This window comes from Dama dama, chromosome 11 (genome assembly GCF_033118175.1).
Source record: "Dama dama isolate Ldn47 chromosome 11, ASM3311817v1, whole genome shotgun sequence".
NCBI classification, from domain to species: Eukaryota; Metazoa; Chordata; class Mammalia; order Artiodactyla; family Cervidae; genus Dama; species Dama dama.
Window position 1 is genome coordinate 13,606,580 of NC_083691.1, and position 9,580 is coordinate 13,616,159.

At 48.3% G+C, this 9,580-nt stretch overlaps 1 protein-coding gene across 1 annotated transcript in view; it reads right to left on the reverse strand.

Moving 5' to 3' along the window:
* MORN5 (MORN repeat containing 5) overlaps positions 1–9,422 on the reverse strand; it is a 34,728-nt gene extending 25,306 nt beyond the window's left edge. The window contains exons 1-4 of the mRNA XM_061156199.1: positions 9,376–9,422; positions 5,976–6,123; positions 4,192–4,303; positions 424–555 (exon numbers count right to left, since the gene is read on the reverse strand). Of these exons, the coding sequence (XP_061012182.1) occupies positions 424–555; positions 4,192–4,303; positions 5,976–6,123; positions 9,376–9,422 (439 nt within the window). The remainder of the gene's footprint in view (positions 1–423; positions 556–4,191; positions 4,304–5,975; positions 6,124–9,375) is intronic.
* Between the last annotated feature and the right edge of the window lie 158 nt (positions 9,423–9,580).

A 9,580-nucleotide genomic window follows, 5' to 3' on the forward strand; every position in this document is an offset into this window, starting at 1 on the left:
TTTGCCAAACAAAGAGTTGAACACAACTGGGTAACTGGACAACAAGAAGCTCCATGAGAAAGGGGTTTGTGACTAGTTTTGCCCTGCTTTGGTGCCCAGACTAAGCAGAGTGTCTGGCATACAGCAGGCACCCATTAGCTGCAGGGAAACATGTAAAGATGGGTACTTGAATCTTTTCAGTGCTACACTTACGTGCTGTCACAGTTAGACCTCTAACATCCTCTGCCCCACTCTATGACTAGGTATAGACTTGTCAGCCATGAGAATTCCAAAGAGTGAAACACTCACACGATCAGGTTTTGTCTTTCATCGGCAAAAGCTTCTTTCCCACTAAATGCATGTATGTGTGTGCACACGTGTGCACAAACCTATGTGTGATGAGAGAGGAGAAAACATGTGCCACAGGGTTTGGAATAAACATACCTGCATTTCTCAGAAAGCGATAATTATAGTCCTTGACTATCCTCGTGTTCGGGTTATAGAAGCCGTCTCCACAGTCGTAACAGCCTGGAGGGATCTTTCTAGGTGGGTCCATATTGGTGAGTTGAGAGATACCTTGAAAGGATATCAGGGGGTGGGATGAATTAGGAGACTGGGATTGATATATATATATAGTGTGTGTGTGTGTGTGTGTGTATATACATATAACTATATATACACACTACTGTATATAAAACTCTAGCCCTATAAATTAAGCTGCTAACATCAGGGGAGAAGAGGACCCGGGCATTGTCTCCCAGGACTGGGGACACTGGAACTACCAGGAGGAAAAGAAGTCAGTGCACCTTTATGGTCATGCCTCCTGCGTGTCATCTCTCTTGGAAGCTGAAGCCTGAGAAAAGGGGATAAGGTTGGAAGAAGGAACTTCCTGGTTTCCTCTTATTCGTGGTCTCTGTAACTCCCTGTCCTCTGGACTGAGGGGGATGCTCCGAGCACAGAACCATGCTCACGGCTCAGGGTCCCGCCCAGAGCTGTGCTTAGGTTGGTTAACCATGATGAGCCGGGACACTATGGGTTGAGGGTTACACTCCACGCTGAGCACTTCACAGCCATTCTTTCCCTGAAGCCTCCTGCCAAAGCCCATCTCATAGATGCCCAGAGAGGGGAAGGGTAGCCTTAACCCTCCCCACCTCCAACAAAGCGTGCCCCCAAGGCTTAGAGGGGGCCTTCAGAGAGATATGCAGAGTGACTTTGGAAGGAAGTGGGTATTTAGACAAAGCTTCTTTGCTGGGGCCCCTGAAGGAGAAGGCGAGGCTGCGGGAAATCTGTGCACTGCCTCGAGACAGAGGCCCAGTTTAGCAAAACCTGTGCTGTGTGAGTGCTGAGGGCCCAAAGCCAGGAGCCCTTGGCCTACAGGTTTCAGTTGGGGGGAAGAGCCTGTGACCAAGTCATCACTACCCCACGAGGAATCATTTACAAGGTTCTTCAGTGGCATCAGACAGGCAGCTCTCTGAAGGCACAGGCTGTGTCCTCATAGCTCTCATTCCCCCAGGATCCAGCCGGTGGCTGCCACAGGGCGTGTGCTCAGGAAAGGTCTGTGAAGGTCATTGCTTACCTACCCTAAGCGCACCCTATCACCTCCCACTGCTATGTCAGTACTCTTAGTCCTGTCTGATAATAACTCTTCATTGAACACCTACTATGCGCCAGATAATGTGCTCGGACACTAGGAACACAGCGCCTTTGCCCTCCAGGAGCTCACAGCCAGCTCGGGAAGACAGACACCTGTGACAGAGCTCAGGTAAGGGATCATGGCTGCTCTGTGATTCGTCACGGGGAGGCCTCACCTGGTCTGGGAATTCAAGGAAGAGCCCCGAGAAAGGGGCATTAAGCTCAGACCTGAAGGATGGGAAGGAGGTATCTGGGTGAAGCGAGAGGGTTAGAGCATTCCAGGCAGGAGGGGGACTGGCAGGGAACAGCATGGTCTCTTTGAGGAACAGAGAGCAAGCATCACCAGTGAGGGAGCAGAGAGAACATTCAAGAAGGGCAGTGAGCGAAGGGTGAGGCTGGGGACCTCACGGGAGCTGGAGAATGCTGGTCGTTTTAAAAGCATGGAGCCTCATCTTCGGGATAGTGAGGAGGCACTAGAAGCTGTGTAGGGGAGGGGGGCAGGTGGCCATCAGATCCATGGTTTTCAGAGATGGAAGTGAGCACAGAGGGGAGAATGGCCCAGAAGGGGGCCAGTGTGGATCTCAAGAGTTCAGGTAAAGAAGGGGAGAGGGTGAAGGTCTGGAATAGTGCAGAGAGATAGGATGGCCACTTGACGTGAACAGCCGACTCACTGGAAAAGACCCTGATGCTGGGAAAGATTGAGGGCAGGCGGAGAAGGGGGCGACAGAGGATGAGATGGTTGGGTGGCATCACCAGCTCAATGGACTTGAGTTTGAACAAATTCTGGGAGTTGGTGATGGACAGCGAAGCCTAATGTGCTGCAGTCCATGGGGTTGCAAAGAGTCAGACATGACTTAGCAACTGACCAATAACAACAAAAGAGGATGAAGAAGCTCAGCTTGGCCCATGGAGATGCTCAGTAAGTATCTGTTTAATGAACAAATGAATGGATATATTTTAGAGGCAGAATCCACAGGACCAGGTGATGGATTGCACACTTATGGAGGAAGGAGGAGTCAGGATTAGGCTTATGTGGGGGTGGGGGTGGGGTGGGAGTGATGGTCTCCAGGGCAGCAGTCCTGGGGGTCAGTGGGCTGGTGGGCAGGGTAACGAATTCCGTGCAGACAAGTTGAGAGATGACCCAGTGGAGGTGTTGGGGAAACAGGATGCAGGAATCTGAGACTCACGGATTTTGATTTCAATTAAATGAAGGCAAAAGGAGAAGAGGACAACAGAGGATGGGATGGTTGGATGGCATCACCAACTCAGTGGACACGAGTCTGAGCAAACTCAGGGAGACAGTGAGGGACAGGGAGGCCTGGCGTGCTGCTATCCACGGGACCACGAAGAGTCGGACATGACTGGGCAACTGAAAAACAATAAATGAAGGCTTAAATGTGAATCAACTTGTAGGGAGAAGATTCAGAACGAAAACAGAAGAGGGCCTAAGCCAGAGAGCCATGGTAAACCCCAGAATTAATAACGGGGGAGGGGGAGCTGGCAAAGGAGATGAAATAGGAAGAAAGTGGGAGGGTGAGGTGTCAGGAAAGCCAAGAGAGAGGAGGCGGCTTACCTGGTCACAAAGCCAGGGTCTGCACTCAGGGTGTCTGGACCCCAATCCCAAGTGCTTTCTGGAGGTTTCTGTCCTTGGGGACGTTGAGCTCCCCAGGCTCATCCAGCTATTGAGGGGAATATGCCGGGACTCCAGCCCCGATCTTCCAGCTCTCTGCTCTGTCAGTGCCACCATACTACCTCTAAGTCAGGATTTTTTTTTTTTTTTTTTTTTTTACAGTTTACAAGTCACTTCCCGGTATTTGGCTATATTGTCTGGGCTGTGCCTAAATCTTGCCTCTTGAGGTTCAGCTGACCTCACATGAGTCTCAGAAACACAGAGGACCCCTGAAGCTGCCACTCTCTGGACACAGACTCTAGGCCCCAGTGTCCCCTTCTGTGATGGAACTCGATTTTCCCAGCAAGGCAGTGTGATGTAGGGACCTCAGAGAGGAAGACATGGGCTCCGATGCGAGCTCTGCCACTCGAAACACGCTTGAGCTCCATGACCTCAGCTCCTTCCTCTGTGACATGGGACTAGGAAGCTGACATGGCAGGGTCACCTGGGGATTCAGTGCGACAGAGAGGACAGAAAGCCGGCCCCCGGTACACAGACACACGGTCCATGACTGCTGCCCCATGTCAGTGTTGCAGCTGATCTGATGAATAACGGCAGCTGAGGTGTCCCACACACCTACTGTGCGTGCAAGACACTGCTGCAAACACTTTACAAGTGTGATCTTATTTCTAAACTTGTAAGGTCAATGAAGCTATTGTCCCATTTTACAGGGGGAGAAACTGAGGCTCAGAGAGGTGAATGCCCTGCCCTTGTTCCCTGGCTGGTACAGGGGATCTGAGATTTGAGGACTGGTCTTTCTGGCTCTAGAACCTGGTCACATCCTGTGGTCCTGCTCCTCTCTCCTCTCCTTTGGGGTGGGTTACTTCAAAGGGACTCAACCCACTTCTTTAGACCCATCTTTCATCTCCCTCTCCGTCTGAGTGTGAAGGGAAGCGAGGATGCCTGGGTACCTGCAGGCTTCAAGCCGTGGCAGATCTCGGTGTAAAACCTCCGATCGTAGCTGTCACAGTAATGCCAGTTCTCAGGGTCATACTGCAGGCCGTCTGAGAAGGTGTACGTGCCCTGGAAGATGAGGTGCACACACGTGGGTCTGAGGAAGCCACAGCCCACTTGCCAAGAAGGATGGAAGTCAAGGGAAGGGGTGGTGTTTTCACTGAAGTGATCACTACCACAGCTACTCAAAGCCGTGGTGATTGGGAGGCATGATTGTAAGTCCTGAGTTGTGTGTCTGGATCACTGTGTGACCTTGGGCAGATGACCTACCCTTGGTGGCCCTTGGTTTCCTCCTCCATCCAGTTGGAAAATCATGCTGTATGCTTAACAGAACTGATTCAATGATATTCAGTGAGATAGTGCATGAAGAGCATTTAGCGTAGGGCTGGCACATAGTAAACACTCAATAAATGTTACTATTCTTCTTTTATTATTATCATGGCTAGAAAGGTCAGGGCCCTCAGTCACGGCTCTTTGTCCAAACACGTACATTCATCTTTTGCTGCCTTAGTGCTAAAGGAAGCCTCAGGATGTACACATTGCATTGGTCTGGGCATCAGGAAACATGGGTGGAAATTCCAATACTATTAATTCACAGGGTGACCTTGGGTAAGTCACATCCCTTTCCTGGGGCTTAGATTCTCCAAGCTGAAAAGCAAGGAGTGTTTCTTAACCTTTTTTTAGGTTATGAGACAGCCCCTGTACCCACCCATAATGAAACCCATGAAAGTTATAGATCCTTTCTCTGGGGAAATTTGAGTCCCATATGCACAGAGGCTTTTGTATATAAATCAGGAGATTTCACTGACACCCTGAATTCTATTTGTGGCCCACAAATCCCAGGCTAAGAACTCTTGACTTAGATGACTAATAAGTCATCTGATTGTAATGGTGGAGTTAGCACTTGCTGAGTGCTAGGTACTTACTAAGTGCCAGGTACTGAGTAGAGTACTCACACACACTACCTCATTTATTCTCATAACCAGCCTAAGGAGAAGCCTCATACTCTTGTGGCTGGCAGACTTGCGGTCCCCCAAAGGTGTCCACGTCTAATCATTGAGCCTATGAATGTTAATCTTACATGGCAAAAGAGACTCTGCACGTGGGATTAAGTTAAGGATCTTGAAGTGGGGGGGTTATCCTGGATTATCTATATGGGTCCAGTGTAGTCATAGGGGTTCTCTTAAGAGGGAGGCAAGAAGGTCAGAGTGATAGAAGACGAGACAATGACAAAAGCAGAGGGAGAGGAGATGTGATGACGGAAGTGAAGGTCAGAGGGATGCATGGCCATGAGCCAAGGAATGCATGCAGCTTCCACGAGCTGGAAAAGTCAAGGAAATGGTTCCTCCCACATAGCCTCCAGAAGGAAGAGGCACTGCTGGCCTGTTTTAGACTTCTGATGTCCAGAACTAAAAGATAACAAGTTTCTGTCATTTGAAGGCACTGAGTTGACAGTAATTTGTTACAGCAGCAATATGATACTAAGACAACTATTGTCCCCAGTGTACAGATAAGAAATAGGAGTCTCAGAAAGGGTAGGTCATGGGCCCAAGGTCACACAGTTGGTTGCATAAGAGGATTCAGACTCATTATGGCTTCTCCAGGGGCCTTCTGGATAGAGAGGGAGAAGATTCCAGAGCCCTGGAGATCAAGAGGCGGGAGAGGAGGGCAGCAGAGGGGAGGGCAGGGTGCCCGTCGGGGGCTCTTCCCGTTTGAGGCTTTCCCCTCCCCACCTGATTACCTTTACAACCAACCCTTTCTCCCAAACCGCATCAAATCGGCTCCCATTGGGGAAGTACAAGGTTCCTTGGCCATGAAACATGCCATCCTTCATTTCCCCAATGTATTTTGTTTCAGTTGGGAGGATGTATTCGGCATCACCCTCCATCCTGTAAGGACAAAAAGAAGTCACTGAACCCTCATGGCAACTGGAGGATCAGAGGCAGGGGTGCAGGAGAGCCAGCACCTCAGGGTCCCCAGATGTTATTGTCCCTGCACTAGTCCGTTCAGAAACAAAAATGCTCCCATTAGAGCTCAAAAGTAAGAGGGGCTGTGTGTTGAAGGAAATGCAAGATTTGGTCTGTTTGTTTTCCCTTGCTCTCAAAGTAGAGGCTGTCCTGGAGTTCATGCTGCCCATGGAAGACCCCCTCTGGAGGCCCAGAGAGGGGAACAATGTGCTCAAAGCCACACAGCAAACACTGTGAAGCAGAGACAGGGACCAGGCTTTCTGGGAGCTGATTCTGGGTCTTCTCCACTCCCCACAACCAGCCCACCCCTGCCCACTGCACCCCAAGTAGGAAACCGGGGCAAGTATGCACCTGAGGAAACAAGAATCTGAGTCTCATTTCATCATATGCTAGATGTACCATCTTGGAGACTTTCCTAAACCTCTGTTTTCCTTCCTTCCTTTATTCCAACAAATATTTATAGAACATCCACTATATGCCAGGCGCCTTGCTAAGTCTACTCTATTGGATACAATACTATAGACACAACAGTGATCGAGGAAGATGCAGTCCTTGTCCTTGAGGGGCTCACAGTCTAGTGAGGGACACAGCTAAACAATTACACAATGCGTGACCAGTGCCCTGCAAGGGAAGAGAGGCCCCTATGGGAGCAAGGGGCAGGGTACCGCCTGGACCAGATGACCACTTGCTTCATAGGGGAAATGGCTGAGATTAATGCCCAAGATGAATCCAGATACTAATAACAGTTTCCCTAGTAAAGGGCCTGATATATAGTGAGAGCTTAAGAAACAAGCTTTCAGTCATTCATTCGTGCCTTCTTTGTTTCTCCCCACTGGCTGGAAATCATCTTTCCTAACTCTAAACTTATTTTTGGTTTTGTTTGTACCTCTGTTGGATGCCTAGCACTTTCTTCCTTGTATCATAATTGTATATTTCATCTCTCCTATGTAATCAAGCCTCTTGAGAGGAAGACCTCGGTATTCTTAGCTTCTAGAAACATGTTTCTTGTTAAACAGGTGCTACTAAGTAAAGAATGAAGGAAACAGAAGAACTAGTGAACTTACTGAGTGGATGACAGAAATTGCCACCGTACACAGGCCCCAAACAGGAGAGCACTGTGGTTAAGCACAGCTTCTGAGCCAGGGAGACCTGGAGTCCAGGCCTGGCTCCACCTCTCTATGCCTTGTATGACCTCTACCTCTCTAAGCCTGAGTTTCTCATCTGTAAAACAGGGATAATGACACTTCTGAAAAATTATTGCACTAATGGCTATGAAACTATAGCAGAAGAGCTTAAAAACTAATTTGATTTTATTTTGCTGCAAGACATAGGAGGAGAGAGAACTCGTCTTCGTATCTCTACCTCTTTGCTTAAGATTATATCTGTCATTTCTAAACACAGTCTCCATCTAAACCCATCTCTGAAATTTGGCATCTCCCCTCCTTTTTTTTTTTTTAAATGTAACTTAGATGTATTCTTCATCAACAGATATCTCCAGCCCATCCCAAACAGAATTCATCCTCTCCTCCCCCAGAGCGGCTCCTCCTCAGTGTTCTCAATCTCCAGGCTCAAAGCCTGGAGCTGGGCTCTGGGCTGGACTGAAAGCATTCTCTGAGTGGGACCAGGAGCCAATCAGTTGCCAGGTCCTGGCAATGAAACCCCCAAACCTCTACATTTTTTTTTCTCTCCCGCAGCCCTATTGCTTCTGCCTTGGCCCAGGGTCCTGCTGCCTTTTACTGGGACAACAGCAATGGGCTCTGATCTGCTCTCCCTACCTCCACTCTCCCTCACTCCCTCCCTCTTCCTTTTCTTCCCCCTCTTCCTCCTCCCCTTCCATTTTTCTTTTATCATTCAAGGCAAAAAGTCTTAGAATTCCCTAGCAGTCCAGTGGTTAGGATTCTGAGCTCTCACTCCTGAGGGCCCAGGATCAATCTCTGGTTGGGGAACTAAGATCCCACAAGCCACGTGGCATAGCCAAAAAAAAAAAAAAAAAAAAAAGCTAATAAGCCTTCATCTTATATTCAAAGTAAATTTAAAAGAACAAAAAGAGCTCCTTTATAATAAAGATATCAATCCTTAACAAGGGTATGATGACCATATGTCAAATATTATTCACTCACTCATTCATTCTCTTATTCATTCATGTGGCTAACATTTACTGAGTGCCTACCAGACATATGCACTATGAGGAGGGATACAGAGATGAAATAAATTAGACTTCCTAATGTCCAGCACTACCAAGTGTCTATCCATGGCTCCTCCCACCCACAGAATTGTACAGAGTATTCAAATCTCTCTACACCAGAACACAGACTCCACCCTGTCCAGCTTGGGTTCCCACTCTCCCCTAGACACATCCTATACTCCAGCCAAACTGAACTGCTTGCTCTCTCCTTCATATGTAAGCCCTCTGAGCTATTGCTCATGCTGTTCGCTCTGCCTGAAAACATTCTTCATTTTGCATCTCCACCCACCTAGATCCTACCCAACCTTCAGGGCCCATTTCAAATATTATCTCCTCCACGAAGCCTTCTAGGATTGTTTCAACTAGATGTATCCTCTGCAGGGGCTCAACAGCAAGACTCTATAATAGAAAGATCATGGGCTCTGGAAGCAGACCAAGTTTTCATCTCTACTCTGTCAAATGCCAGCTAGGTGACTTCGGGCATGTTATGGAACTACTTTGTACCTCACTTTTTCAATCTGGATAATGGGGGTTTCTATCTCATATGGTTGCTGTGAGGAGGGAAGATTCATACAAAGCCACCATCTGAAATTATCTTCTCTGTTTGTTGGCAATATGCTAACTAGATGATAAGCTGCATGAGAGCAAGGATCTTGACAGTTTTTATATTCTTATCTTATTTATATTCTTATCCCTGTACCTAATACTGGCAGACAGCAGACACATATATACATGGAATGGATGTATCTCAGCTCTGCTGTTAATTAGAATTTGCGCCCTTGAACAAGTTACTTCACTTCTCGGGATCTCATTTACCTGAACTGTAAAATGGGAATACACATTCCTACCTAAAAGAGTTTTCCTTAAGTTTAAAAGGGAAAAAAATTGAGAAAGTGTCTGATACAAAACTCTTTGCAGGGACAAAAAGACCGCCGTCTTTTTCCAGTCACGGATGTTCAAGGACGTAGTGAATCAAACGAACCCCTTACCTGCCATCTACAAATTCCCCAACATACTGGCTCCCCGTGTACTCCATGGCGCCTGGCTCTAGCTTCCAGTCTTTGGGACATCGGAGTCTCAGTGTATCCTGCCTCACCATGACAACCAGGAGGGATGGGCGGGGCCGAGGAGACGCCCCGCCCCCAGGCTCCAGGAGCTTCCTGGCTTTGCGCAGGCTCCGTGGCTCGCGGTTGG